This window comes from Siphateles boraxobius, unplaced genomic scaffold (genome assembly GCF_051911475.1).
Source record: "Siphateles boraxobius isolate OS27281-9 unplaced genomic scaffold, OSU_SipBor_1 86, whole genome shotgun sequence".
In the NCBI taxonomy this organism is placed as follows: Eukaryota; Metazoa; Chordata; class Actinopteri; order Cypriniformes; family Leuciscidae; genus Siphateles; species Siphateles boraxobius.
In genome coordinates, this window is record NW_027509215.1 from 2,131,606 (window position 1) to 2,147,474 (window position 15,869).

At 36.8% G+C, this 15,869-nt stretch overlaps 1 protein-coding gene across 2 annotated transcripts in view; it reads left to right on the plus strand.

Annotated features, from left to right (window-relative positions):
- The window catches only part of pard3ab (par-3 family cell polarity regulator alpha, b), an 85,796-nt gene that overhangs the window by 19,737 nt on the left and 50,190 nt on the right, over nt 1-15,869 (plus strand). For both annotated transcript variants that reach the window (XM_077221923.1, XM_077221925.1), the window contains exons 2-6: nt 594-695; nt 8,791-8,974; nt 9,094-9,275; nt 10,453-10,596; nt 15,650-15,729. In XM_077221923.1, the coding sequence (XP_077078038.1) occupies nt 594-695; nt 8,791-8,974; nt 9,094-9,275; nt 10,453-10,596; nt 15,650-15,729 (692 nt within the window). The remainder of the gene's footprint in view (nt 1-593; nt 696-8,790; nt 8,975-9,093; nt 9,276-10,452; nt 10,597-15,649; nt 15,730-15,869) is intronic.

The following is a 15,869-nucleotide window of genomic DNA, read 5'->3' on the forward strand; positions in this document are numbered from 1 at the left end:
TTATATTAATAATGGTCTTTGTGATTTTTTGGTCACTACAGTTATATGCCTCATTTCATATTTAAAATAGTAATAGTAATACAAATAGCAATCAATTATTATTTATATAAAAAAAAATTATTACATTTTTTTATTTTTTTATTACAGGCCCCTGACTGGAAGATTTTTGATTGACAGATGTTGATGTCCAATAGTTCAGTTCATGTTCTCTGTGACTTTGAACTTCAGTTGCTCTCTGCTGTGTGTGTGTCTGTGTGTGCACGTGCGTGTGTGTGTGTCGTGTAGAGTAGTTATGATGATGACCCGTGTGTGTTGTTCTGTCTGGGTGATGGTCTAGATTCAGGTGCATTATCCTGATTAGTTAAACCCTCATTATGTGTGTGTGCTCTTACTCATTGATTAGAGTGTCCTGAATCTGATGGAGTTTGTGTGTGTAAGGTCCTGTCGGGTTGTGAATACTTTCACTTAAGTTCAAGTCAATCAAAAGTTTAATATGTTCTCTCTCTCTCTCTCTCTCTCTCTCGCTCTCTCTCTCTCTCTCTCGCTCTCTCGCTCTCTCTCTGTCTCTGTCTCTGTCTGCCTCTCTCTCTCAGGGTGAAGAGTACTGGGTTCAGGTTTACCGACTGGAACACGGTGATGGAGGAATTCTGGACCTGGATGATGTTCTGTGTGATGTGGCTGATGACAAAGACAGAGTGAGACATGCATTCTCTCATTCTGACACACACACACACAAACACACACACTGCTCGCATTCTCTTCTAAAACAGGCAACGCTACTGTGTGTGTGTTGGTTTAGTAGTATGTATTTTAGTTACAGGTATCAGATGACTCTTGTCTCCCAATAACCATGACCTAATTTGAGAATGGACTCACAAATACATCCACACACTACTCTAACCTCCAATGACTCTTTCTGTTGAGGCGTCACTAGACCTGAATTGATTCTTTCAACTGAGGCATCACTAGGTTTGTTTGGAAGTTTCCACAAATTTCCAATCTGCGTCATTCAGAAAATTCTACACATTTCTCTCCTTTTGTGTGTTTGTTTTGCAAAAATTGTACTTGCTAATGCCTTCAGCTTCACCAATAACCTGTTCCAATGAACAGGTTCCCATATTCAGATGGATTCCTTAGAATTCCACTGACTCCCACTCATGAACTGATGCAAAGCAAAACAGAGGAAAATGTGTGCAGATTCTGTGTGGAACTTGGTATTGTTAATCTGAGGCTTTAGAAGTAAATATGCATGATATATCAGTACAATATTGTTTCTCAGCCTTACAGAGCTTTTTTAAAATTAAATCACATCACATTGTTGATATTGGATATTTAATTTTGCATGATTATTTAGCCTATTTTTACATTTAGATTAACTTAAAGGTAATCCTGAAAAATGTTGTGCAAAAAGCTAAATACAAATATTTCTTGTATTGTACGTTATAATGTTGTGATGCTTAAATTCACTCATAACATTTAAATCAATTGACTTTAGTTTGACAAAATAATATAAAATATTAATTTAGGTTATTATTTGATGATGATGATGATGATGATGATGATTTATTATTATTATTATTATTTTATTAATAGTAATCTCTATGATGTTCTGGATGTTTCCTACATTCCTATGGCTTGGGTCCATCAATATATATATATATATATATATATATATATATATAAAACAATGTAATTAAACAACAGGGATTATAATTATTTATAAAATATTATTATATTATTTTAAAATATTAAAACATTTAAAACAATTAATTTTAGTTTTTAGTGTTCCATTTAAATAAATGATTTATTAATAAATACTATTAAGTAATAAATAAATAAATAATTGGGGTCGGTAAGATTTTTTTGGGGATCTTTATAAAATAAGTCTCTTATGCTCACCAAGGCTTCACTGATGATACTTTTTTTTAAGTATTATTTATTAATAATGTATCATTTCTTTGGAAATTATTATAATTTTTATCATATCAATCATAACTAGAATTTATTAGCCTAATTATTATTACTATCAGTTGAAAAAATGTTGTGCTACTTAATATTTTTGTTTTTGATAGATAGAATGTTTATTTGAAATAGACATTTTTGTAATGTTGTACTTGTCTTTTGATCACTTTATGAGTCCTTGCTGAATAAAAGTAAAAATTGGCTCATTATTACATTGGTATCAGATAGAACTTTTATATTTGTGCATCTCTTATTAGTAGTACTGTATATCCAAAGTCTTTCATGAGCAGTTGCAAACATTTAATAAACAAAATGAATGAATAATTCAAATAGCAAGTAGGGATTTTGTGTTGTGGGCTTGTGTTTAGGTGAATGTCTGCCCCCCTCTGGCCAAACACAGGCAGTGCTCTGTCTTTTCCACATTTCAACATGTTGCTGACCCAGAACAGATGATATAGGCTTACCGAGACCACAGACACTTTGCTAGAATGTAGTTGTGTGTTTGGTGTGGTGGGTGTGTCTGGGCGTGTGTGCGTTATTTTAGTTCTCTGTCTGAAATAAAAGACCCTCCACATCTGTGCCTGAAGGAGTGTGTGAGATCATGCCACCAGAGTTATGCTCACACATTTAGAGCTTATAGTGTCTAGTTTTACCATAAAAAGGCCATTCTTTCTGTCAGCCAGTGATTGTGTAACATCCTGGTATCTCACACAGATTGACTGAATGACTCACACTGCACCTGCGGTCACAGGAAACACTGTCCACAAACAGGAAGTGCTACAATACGGCTTTAATGTGGCTTAGTGTGACTCATTCAACCTGCAATCACACAAAAGCACAGAAACTCGCATGTATGTGCAGAAATGTGGACTGGCTAATATTAATGGCCCATGACCATTTTTTGTATAATGGTCTGTGTTAAACCAATGTCCATTTTCAGTCTAAACGCACGGATACACACTTTTTTAAAAAGGGTTTTTATAATTGTGTATTCTTAATTTACTTTTATTTTATATTTGTCCATTCATTTTAGTTTTATTTTCTGTAACTTTTTCTCTGTGACTATAAGTTTTAAGTTTTTTGTTTTTTGACTATTTATTCAATATTTTGGTTTAAGGATTTAAGATTTTAGTTTAGTGAGTTAATTAGCCTACATTAGTTAAAGTAAAATGAGTGTGGTCATTATTATTTATTTTTTCTTCTTCTTTTGAGTCATTTAAAAGTTATGTTTGTTTCTGTTTTTCCAATAGAGTGGTGCAGGTATGATTTGTAGGCCAACCGGCAGTTAGCACTACACTGGTTTCCACGACAAAAATCCATTTTTTGTGTTATAGCATAAAACAAGCTCAGTGATCTACAAAAGTTTATGATACTTGCACGTTTTGTCCATCAAGATAATTGTCGCAGATGAACTGAACTTTCATGAATTTTGAAGTCTAAATGCAGTCGCCAGAAGTAAATAGCTAAAGGTAGACTATAAACTAAATGTTTTGGCTTACAAATTTACGTCATGCCTGCACCGCTCTATTACACTACTGTTCAAAAGTTTGGGTACTAAGTTTGTTTTCTTTTCATTTCTTCTTTTTTTGTAATAACTAATACTTTTATTCAGCAAGGATGCATAAACTGATCAAAAGACATGTACGATATTACAAAAATGTATATTTCAAATAAACTTTCTAAAAATAAAAAAAGCAAAACCCATATTAATCGACAAATTTTTGCCAATTTATAATAATCATGAATTATGAATAAATTATAGAAATGAATTAATATAATGAATTCTATAATTAATAATGAATTCTATAATTATAATAAATTATTAAATAAATAAAAATATTCATAAATAGCACATTTAATATATATCATATATAATAATATGTATATATAAATATATATATATATATATACTTTAATTGTTTTAAATAATATTTCACAAAATTACTGTTTTTATTATATTATTCATCATCAGTGGAGCCTTGGTGAGCTTATTTTAAAAAGAACCCTAAAAGAATTCTTACTGACCCCAAACTTTTGAGTGTCAGTGTAGTGTATGTTAGGGTTTTTCTTTTTAATGTTATACGGTATATTAAAATAGTAAGTTTACCACAGAAAACACTCATCCCTCAGTTTTTTACATTAACGGTGTGATTCCTGTGGGTGAATATTTCTGTGTGATATTTCTCTTTGCATGTACCATGTGAAATTTTAGTATTTGAAAAAATGGAAAATATTTTTATACTTTACTTGACTAGATTGATAAGCGATTTTATCACATCAGCCTCATATTGACATGATTTTTCAGTTTAATGCCTATAAGTATTTTTTTATTTAACATTTATTTGGGGGCAATGCCTTGCCCCATATATTTCATTTGTAAGTGCATTACTTTAAGCACATTTTGTTTAGGTTTTTTTGTGTGGTACTATTTTCTTATATATTATGAGATTAATTTCTGTTTGAAATTCTGTTCAAACTTTTTTCGGCCACCACAAAAAGAAAAACACTGACTATGTAGTTCTGCTAGAAGACAGTAGAGGGCGCCAACGATTCAGCTGTGATTGCCTAGACATGCTCCTCTCTCTCTCTCTCTCTCTCTCTCTCTCTCTCTCTCTCTCTCTCTCTCTCTCTCTCTCTCTCTCTCTCTCTCTCTCTCTCTCTCTCTCTCTCTCTCTCTCTCTCTCTCTCTCTCTCTCTCTCCACTTTTCTTTAATCAACATTGCTTGTTTTAAAACAATGCCACTACTGATGTTTGGCCCTCTGTCAGGTATTAAGCAACACAAAGGCTCTTTTATGCCCCCTTCTGTGATAACGTCCTCTCTCCTCTCCTGGACGGGAAGCGGTCGCCGGTTATAAACAGGATGTTAAAGCATCTAAACGTGCTGCTTCTGGTCAGACGGTGTATGTGTGTACGTCTTGTTTGTGTGGAAGTTTTCCTCAACGCTTAAGGAAGTGTGTGAGTGGTGGCGTCTTAACAGGAAGTGTCTGTGAATTGGGGCTGCTGGGTGTGTTGCATTCACTTCTGACCCCATGATCTGTAACGTGTTTGTGTTCATGCAGAGTGTGACCAAGGATTTGCCCTGCCACCAATGACCAGTGAATCATTGCATAGATGTTATGATTTAAAAGTTTAGTTCATAAACCTCATGATGATCACAAAAAGTCATGATTTACTAACCCTCATGTCGTTCCAAACTCATACGACTGTTCGCCTGATGTGCGAGAAACAAAGAGATTCGTTTTCGTGTTACGCACATTTGAGCTTCAGCAAAAACCAATGAGGTTTGTTCTCTCGCGTCCAGCTAGTACGGTTGAGCTTGTGCGCTGATCAATGACAGAAATTTCACAGATTACATTTAAAATATCTTCATTTGTGTTTCGAAGATGAATGAAAGTCTTCCAGGTTTGGAACGACATGAGGGCGACTCCGAGTAACTTATTCATTTTTGGGTGAACTTTAAGTTCAGTGAGCTGGTGTTGGCCGTCTCAAACACAAACCGGTTTCCATTAGCAACAGGCCTCTTGAGGGATTTAAGCAATGGACCACGAGAGACTGTGTGTTTACAGTGACAGTGAGTTTACATGGGTTAAGGGATGTGGCTTGGCACAATGCGAAAAAAAATGTATTCCATGAAATAAGAACATTTTTGGCTTTTAGTCTTTGGGGCCATCTATATGCCGACACACTCTTAAATGTTGCATTTTGTTGATATACGCATTTGAAATTTCTCTTTTAGGAAAATGGACAAAGAATATAAATGCCTTATCTTGCACACTGAGCGAAACAAGTTTTGTCATATAAGATGCTTTTGTAATAACTAAATTAATCTGTGTGTGTGTGTGTGTGTGTGTGTGTGTGTGTGTGTGTGTGTGTGTGTGTGTGTGTGTGTGTGTATTGGCTGTTTTACAGTGGCTTTGAAAATTGTTCATCCAACCACATTTTACAGCCGTAACTGTCCAGCTGAAGATGAACTGTGGTCTCCTCTCCTTTGGTCAGGTTCAGACTCATATGGTCAGTTATGTGTAAACTAAGCTATAGGGCAGAGTGTGTGTGTGTGTCGGAGTGAGATGGGTTCAACAGATTGGGAAGCTCAAAGATCATAACCTTTTAAAGAGAGGAAATGAATATCCACACAGGAAGTATACAAATGTTCTCCTGGGAACTTCCTATCAACACACTTGGCTCACACAAACCTCTGTTGACCTCCAGTGTGTGTGTGGAAGATGTTTAGATGAGATTTGGGTCAGTGAGTTCTTGTTTTTAGAGCCATTGTGAAACTCATGGAGGGATTTCTCAACACTGCTGTTCTTATCCAGCTGTAATGCTAGTGTGTGTGTGTGTGTGTGTGTGTGTATCAGTAATGCATGAGGTGTCATGTTTGTTTAGTTAACCAATTAAAGAATAACAGCACTGCAGTGTTATTTGTAATGTTAAAGTTCGTTGTGGTCTAGAGTATTTGAAGCAGCAAGAAACACACACACACACACACACACACACACACACACACACACACACACACACACACACACACACACACACACACACACACACACACACACACACACACTGCAGCTAAAGACATTATTCACATCTTCATATATCTTTCACCTTCATCTCTATTGTTTTTCCATCCCTTTTTCTTCTCTGCACTGCCCTTTTGTTTCTACAGTGGGGAAAATATCATGTGTGTGTGTGTAAATCTGGCAAATCCTTTGGGGACATTTAGGATGTCCTCATTTGTATTTAAATAAAGTAAATTGTTTTTTTAGTTTTTTATACAGTTTATCTAATATTTATAATTGACTGCATATAAAAACAAAAGAAATCTGTGATGTGTCTCCATTTAGAAGTGTGTGTGTGTGTGTGTGTGTGTGTGTGTGTGTGTGTGTGTGTGTGTGTCAAGAGAGAGAGAAAGAAAGAGAGCAGCTTTTAGTGTTTAAGCCTCAAACGTACTGAGAGCAAATCTGTCTCATGGGTACGTGTATCACAGGTAAATGGGTTTCTGTGTGTGTGTGTGTGTGTGTGGTGTGTGTGTGTGTGTGAGTGTGTGTGTGTGTTTGAACCTCTGGCTGCACCAGAAGGTCTGCTATGAAACACTGGAAGCCTCACTGACTGCTGGTCATATAAAGCTAACAATGCAAAGCTATAAATATACTTATAATGTATACGCGCTCAAATAGTTCCCTTGAGTGCATGTCCAGAAGCGTCATGTTTGAGATAATCCAGACCGTCCTTCTCAAAAAATGATATACAAAACAGACATATACATTCATTTTCGGACGGACATTAGCAATCATCTTAAAGAAATGCAGAAAGGACGCACACACGCACGTTTTAGTGCTTGATTTCCCATATCTCACATTGGATTGCAAAACATTCTCTCAAAAAGCCTCAAAGGGGGACCATCCCTATGGATTCTGGGTAATGTGCCCCTCAGCAGCTCTCCTGTGATTGGTTCGGACCTCTATCAGTCAGTCCAAGCCTTAAATTCACTGGGTGTATCCAACCATTTCAACCCACCAACTGAACCAGTGCTGCAAGCATTATCATTCATGTTGACACACACACACACACACACACACACACACACACACACACACACACACACACACACACACACACACACACACACACACACACATAATTGAGACCAGATGTTCACTTTGTAGCTGAGATGTTTCCTTCTGTCCCAAATACTCGAGTGTCTTGAGAGACATGGTGATGAGAGTGTCCTGCTCTAAATGAGGACACCACACACATGCTCTCTTCAGACTTCATAAAGCTGCATGACTCCCTGTGGGCAGGAATAATCAATTTTTTATAAGCACTATATTGTCAAAAGCCGGCGATCATGATTTTTGTTGTATTTTACGATTGCTGGCACTGGTAAGGTTGTATGATATGATGCCATTGAGATTTCGGGTAAAGCATACGGCAATTGTCTTTCATATTAAACTTCATATAATGCCTCTTTGTTAATGACAAGTGCTCGTATTGGTTCTTACTGACAACATCATAAAAACAGTCACATTGATAAACATGTACGGGATCGTTTGTCTAACTCAGGGCTCAGGAATACTGTTCAAAAGTTTCTTGCGCTCACCAAGACTGCATTTATTTAATCAAAGACACAGTAAAAACAATAATATTGTAAAATTTTAAATAACTGTTTTAATATTTTAATATATTTTAAGGTGATTTATTCCTGTGATGCAAAGCTGAAGTTTCATTATCATTACTCTAGTCTTCAGTCACATGATAATTTCATGTTGTATAAATGAACATTAGTTAATACATTATTAACACACATGAATAAGGTTAATGAAATATTATTTAATCTCAATTTTTTTGTTATTAGTTCATGATACCAGATGCTTTAACTAATATTAACAAATTGAACCTTATTGTAAAGTGTTACCAACATTTTTTCTTTCTGCAAATAGAAACTTTGTAACAATCTAGAAACATTTTTTTTTGTTGGAAAATTATGGTATTTCACGTGCCATTTTTTCATTTTTAGCCAAACCTCATTTATGTTAACCAGCTAGACAACATTATTTTAGTGACATATAAGCAGTATACATCACAGAAAACCAAATATTTAAGTTTGCAAGGAATAAAAATGGATGTAAAACATCAATGACATATGATTTTTAGTGGCAACGCTGCACTGATCTGAAACGGCAAGAAGTGACTGGCCTAAAAAAAAAATTCTCACTGAGTTTGGGGAAGAGGATCATCCTTATTGTTAAGCCTTTTTACTTTTAACTCCCTTAAATGTAAACGCATAATTCTCACTCTTTCTGTCTCCGTGTTTCTCTCTGCAGTTGGTTGCTGTGTTTGAGGAACAAGAGCCTCATGTCGGAGGTGACGGCACCAGCGCAAGTTCCACAGGCACACAGTCGCCTGAGATCTTCTCTGGAGAGCCGTCCACCTCCACCCCACTGTCTGCCTTCCAGCCGTACCTGCCCCACAGCGAGATAGAGGTCACCACATCCACGCTTCGAACCAGTAAGAGACAGAAAGACAATCTGATAGTCTAGACTAGGTCTTTGAAACTTTGATTTGTGCCACTGCTGTGGAAGTTTTGGCTTTTTTTGTGTCACTCATTGGTCTCTCCTTTCTCACAGACATGCCTTTGCATGTTCGTCGCAGTAGCGACCCGGCGATGTTGAACCTGACAGCGATGTCTTTCTCTGAGCCGAGCACACAACCTGAAGAACCTTCCAGAAAAAACCCCACACGTTGGTCCACCACCGCTGGCTTCCTCAAACCACGTTTCTCCACCGGCACCAACAGCCTGGAAAGGAAGGTATGAAGCGGCTGTGGAGAACATGAATGACTTAAGGCCTGTTCACACACCAAGAACAATACATCCTATTTATTTTAGGCACACACTGCAGTAATGCTGTCTTCGCTTTAAATGCTCAAGCTCTTTAAAGCAGGATGGATTCTGATTGGCTGTCAATTTTTTTCTCACTCATCAGCGGGAATATTTTTTTGTGAAAGTGATTCCAAATGATCTGTTCCATTATCTTTATAGTTGTGGTGTGTACTATGCTATTCTTTTACGATTCAAGCGATTTCTTAACTATATATTCATTGTTATAGTTATCGTCCTTGGTGTGAACATGCCTTTAAAGGTATAGTTTACCCAAAAATTACAATTCTGTTATAATTTTTTCACCCTCACGTCATTAAAAACCGATAAGACATGTGTAAACTATCTCTATAATGCCCATCTCTGATGCTTATTATTAATGTTCATTCAGAGGTTCAATTCATTTACTATTTAGGGGTAGTAAGTGCTAAGAGGGCGGCTAAATTTGCTCTCGGAGCCGATATGCGGTTTTACTGCTTTTGAGGCCATTGGGTTCCGGCTGGTGTCGTTTCTCAGATCATATCCAATAAATCTGTCATCTTTAGTGGCAGAGGTCACATCACCCTTTATGACACCTCTATGAATATTTACTGTCATTGCTGAAGGGTTCACAACCCCACGTTTCACAAACAGTAAGAGCTCTATAAAACAAGCCATGTGACTGCAGAGAATGTTGTGCTGCTGTTTGTTAAATTTATTATGTGCGTGTGTGAGTTAATTTAATGCGTTTGCTGATGTTACCATCATTTCTCTGTCTTCTCTCCTTTTAGCAGAGTAATGCTTGTGTCAATGATAGTCATAAAACTCTCCAGACAATGAGTTATGGATTTTACTCGCTCACACACTCTCCCTCTCATCTCAGTTATTCCTTTGCAGTATTAGGCATTGATTTACTGCCTTTTCTTCTTATCCGTCAGCGCAGTACCAAAAAAATATTTGGGCATACATGGCAGTTTAGTAGTATTTTAATTTGTACTCTGACCTTCCATCTATATGTGGATTATTATTATTATTACTTTTCAACAGTTTACTGAGTAGAGAATAAACAGGGAGCTAAAAATATTATAATATTCTATATATCTTTCCCTCTCTGTCACTCTCTCTTCAGGGCCGAAGTGTTGATACATATCGTAGTCTTCCTCGTGATGCTGGGCAGTGGTCCAATCAGAAAGAGTTTCAGCGTGAAAAGGCCCGTTCCTCACTCAGCGCCAATCATCCCATGGTGGACTGCTGGCTGGAGCGACAAGAACAGGTTGGGACAGTAATGATCCACATTCCCATATATCATGAAATGATTAAAGAAATTATATTTTGCTTTTTTAAGTAGGGCTGCAAGATTTGGGAAGAGAATCTAATTACAATTTTTCTGATAATATTGTGATTTAAAATACGATACATAAAGCTCCAGGGTTGCTCTTCTTGTTTGTAAAGATGCACAATTTTAACAAAACATTTAGATATTAGTATGACTATAAAATAATAATAATAACTCTTAAAATATGCATGTCATTTATTTGTTTTATTATTTTATATCACTGCCTTTGCAATTTGAGAATCACACTATCTTATCACGATTTCAGTTTTATTTTGATTAATTGTGCGGCCTTAATTTTAATGGTCATGTTTGTACATTCTACATTTTCTAACTTTCTGTCAGGTACACAAAAAGAATGAATTGATTCTAGGCTATAAAAATTAATATGTGAACTTCCACCAATATTTGACTTCAGACCGAAATCAGATGTCAGTGGTGGCTATTGGGAGATCAGATACTTTGGAAGGACAGTCATGGTTAGGTTATCAGTGGAAAGCATGATAGATCCTATTATTGCTAAACACCAGAGAAAATAACAGTAAAATGTGTGAAAGTTCAGCATTTTCTGGCTGTGTGTGATGCCTGCTGCTCTCCGTATTCTTCAGAAAGATCCTAGTGTTAGGCAAGAACGGCTTAAACATGTCACAATTTTTAAAAGATTTTGCGGCACATTTTTAGCACATATTGTTTCATAAATCAGTCACAATGCAATGCAGGCTTTGTAAATAGGCTCTTATTAATGTATGGGGTGGGGGGGGGGGGTGCTATATTGGACTTGACAGCAAAACCACAGTCCAGCTGTTGTTTGTTTCACATGCGAAGGGACTGTTTCTTAACGGCAGAGCACACTGATTCTTGAGACAGGAAAATGTCCAAAAAAAAAAAATTAAGCTGCAGTCCGTAACGATTTCGGGTTAAAAATGATCCAATTTGAGCAAGTACATAACCAGCCAGTGTTCTAAACTATCTGCTTGCCGTTGCTCGATTCAAAACGGTAAGCTTGTAATAATGTTTTTTATTCCAGTGGTACTGGTGGATTTCCGTGGGAAATCCGAGCATGTCTTTGCGTCATTACGTCACATCTGTACACATAAAGAAGGTGTCCCGGCTAGTAGGCTATATTGCGTGAGAGGAGGTTGGAGGTGGAGATTCATGGCCTTTTCTCACATCACTTGACATAATTAAACGTACTAATTAAATGACAGATCCAGAAAGGTTCAAACGACAATCACCAGTGACAACTGGAGATTCACGTTGTAAAAAGCAAAAGAATTCAGAGTGGCTACAGAAAAAAAGAGACTGCAACCGTGCCCATGCGAAAACAATCGGAAGGGCTTTTGAAAGGTGGCGTGAACTCCGTGGCGTTAAGGGGTTCAAAACGGACCAGAGACGGCTTTTTGCTGGACAGGTAAGAACCAGTTCTAAGGAACATTAATTTGTTGGTAGGCTATGACAATTAGAAATTAGACTGCACAATGGAAACTGAACTACAGGTAGCCCCTACTACACATTAAATGTAGTCACGTAATGCTGATGTTGTTAACATTAAAAATTTGAGAACAAAGTATAGTTTGCATGGTTTGACGTGATATGATAAGCGATCGTTAGATTTAATCAGCGCGATTTACTGTAATGCTTTTTTTCCCTTAGTTGGTCAGAACAAAAGTGTACGTTACTTACTTCATATTACATTTTCCGGTGAAAATTCTTATGTTGGTTATACTTCCAAAAAGTAGAATGTGTGATTCGGAATGACAGTATCTACACCGGCGCGGTGACTGACGCGCCGCGCATTCTCCTCAAACATTGTATTCATCCGCGCTGTGCCGTGCCGAGGCACAACCCACGTACAATTGATTATTCCGCGAATAACTGCAATTGCAGATTTCAAACAGAGATGGCAACAAAGAGGATAAACTACGGACTGCAGCTTTAAATTATTAACATTTCCACAGTTAATCAGAGATGATCATGAGAATCTTCTTAACAAAAGTGCACCATTACATTTGATTTTCTGTATCGAAATTCTGACATAATGCCACCTAACTCAAAACTTGATATACACTAATGTTGAAACAAAATAAACTACTTTATTCTGCACAATGCAGTAATTTGATCAGTGAAGACATTTATAATGTAGCAAAGGATTTCCTTTTCAAAAAAATTGTGTTCTTTTTATCAAAATCCTGGAAAAAATGTATCACATTTTTCACAAAAATATTAAGCTTAATTAAGTTTTCAAATAAAAAAAAAAATTCTTAAGAAAAAATCTTGAGCAGCATATTAGAGTGATTTACGAATAATCATGTAACAAATAAATAACATTTTATAATATATTGAAAAAAATATGAAATATACAGTTCAATATTTTTAATTAAGAAAACTTTGAAGATTTTCTACTGTTTAAAATAAATATTTTTGTGAATGAGGTCTGAATAAAGCTGATTGTTTGCTATTTGTGTTATATTGTGTTTATTGGGCACAGAGAATTGAGCAAGCACTGAATCAGTTGCATTGAGCATGTAGAGAGAGAAGAGACACAAGGCTGGTGTATCAGAGAGAAGATCCAGCAAGAGAGGGTTTGTGTGGAGGAGGGGAGTGTGAGTGCGTGTCTGTAATTAATCATTAAGGTAAAACAGCGATTATAAATCATTCTTAGCTTTAGACTGCTAATGAGATAAGACTATATATAGATCTCTCTTTCTCCTTTTATCTCAGTTTCTCTCCAGTAGGTGCTGCTGTAGGTCAGTTGTATCACAGTAATTGTTTTTTGTCTTTAGTATCTCCTTACATTCACATTCACTTTATCAGTCCACTGTGTTTAGTGTTTAACAGATAGATAGATAGATAGATAGATAGATAGATAGATAGATAGATAGATAGATAGATATTGATAAGCACACTGATAAGCAGACAGATGGACAGATTGATGGATGGATAGGTGGATAGATAGATAGATACATAGATAGATACATAGATAGATAGATAGTCGGATTGATAAGCAGACAGATGGATGGATGGATGGATGGATGGATGGATGGATGGATGGATGGATGGATGGATGGACAGACAGGCGGACTGAAATGCAGACAGACGATAGATGGATGGATGGATTGATAAGCAGACGGATGGATAGATAGATGGACAGACAGAAAGACGTACTGATAAGCAAATTGATGTATGTATGGATGGATAGACAGATGGATGGATGGAAACAACTCAATTTTGGTTGGAATTGGAACTGTTTTTCTGAAATTCTCACCCTCTTCCAGAGGTTGGTTTGTCTCTCACTGATTAATAATGAAAGACTAAACAATTTCCTCTGTTACTTCTCTTCCTTTTTCTCATTATGCATAGCAACACCTCAGCAAATTAAAGTGAGGCTTGTCGTCTCCAAAATTAGAGCAGGAGTAACACTCAACCATATACTAATAATTGACTGAATTAGGACAAGGCCTTTATCCTGTGAATGTGTATTTGTCCCATCGGGGTTTACCGTTGAATGCATGTATTAATGTGCAGCTTCAGTGAGGAAAAAGATGTGCAGTCAATAGAAACAGACTGGTCAGGCTCCGCTTTCTTATGATATCAGTCATTTCAGTTTAAGAAAATCCCCGAAAAATACTTGGCTACACAGTCACCGTGGAAAACAATCTCTGTTTGCAATATGCTTTTGCCGAGGGAAAGGTTTGGCTCAGATCCGAGCAGGACAATGGCTTGGCAACCGTCTCTGATCATTTCAAGCATGTTGGATGTTGTCAGAGGGTCTGCGGTGTCGGTCTGATACAGTAATGCTGTCAAACACGCACACACTCTTTAGTCATATCAGACAGCAGTTATATAAAACGCGATGGTTATGTCTGCCGTAGAGGGTGTATTGTGTATCAAAGTTATTTTCTCCACTTCCTTCCATTGTGTTTTTTCTCTGTATTACACTTTTGAAAACCCTTGTTCACGGAGGAAAAGAGTGATTGACCAACTGCCCTAGATAAACCACCAAGGTAATAGTGAAACAACATGAGGTGAACTAATCAGGGCTGCGTTTCCCGTACAACGATGTAACTCATTCAACGTTCAACCATGTCGGTTAATGATGTCACGCAGGTGGTGGAGGAAAAACGTATATTAATTAATACATTTGAGATTGAATTAATAATAAAAATTAATAAATAAAAATGTAAAAATAAATTTCAGACATGGCATCTGAGGACTAATACGCATTTTTCTCAGTAATTTTGCTTTATTTCCAGATTCATAGGCTTCTTTTTACGTACTAGAGCACGAATGCACATGCACTCTCTTCAGAAGTGGCGCTTTCAACCTTTGTCCTTTTCTTTTTGTTTTGTTTTTTTGTTTTTTTTCTCTCCTTCCTTTTTGTTCACTGCCACCGCTCCCTTGAGCTGAATAATTCATGTAACTGTATTAGGCCCAGTGTTGTTTGGAACTAGAGTTACGCGCGTGCGCGTGTGTGTGTGTGTGTGTGTGTGTGTGTGTTGTTTTTCTTCTTTAATTACAGATTGTATGACAGTATTAGGTCAAAAATAGTTTGATTGTATGAAAACTACCTTCAAAGACATTGAAAGTTCGTATGTGAGAACATATAATTGATGCCATGGCAGCAGAACATGGACCTGTTGGTTACTGAAACTTAAATGAGAGTGTGTATGTGTGTGTGTGTGTCACTGGTAGCCTGGCACTACTCGGATAATCAAGTGACACAGTAGTGAGCATGAGCTCTTGTGTACCTCTCACTTGATCGTAGTGTATCAGGTGAAACATCTCATGTATGAACAGAGGATGAATTCCTTCAAACTGTTTAGAAAAAGAAGAACTTCAGAGATTCCAGTAGAAGTCTTCAACCAGGTCATGTCATATATACATATTCTTTTGTTATTGATTGATGTGTTGTCAAAATACATGTCAAATGTCCTGCTGGATGGGGTTTAGTTGAGTGCAATGCATTGTGGGTAAAATGGTTTTCTTGTTGCAGGATGAGGAGGAGAACGGTAGGATAGAGCCTGTAGGACGTGCAGATACATGTTTGGAACACATGGGAGTGAGATCGTTGGAGTAAGTGTCACACACACACATGCGTTCGCTGACTGACAGCAACAGTGATGTTATCTCTTATTTTATGTGAATCTCTCCTTCATGCTGTCAGTTTGATTTGCAGGTAATGAAAAATTTCAGATCTTTAGTTTTATTGTAAA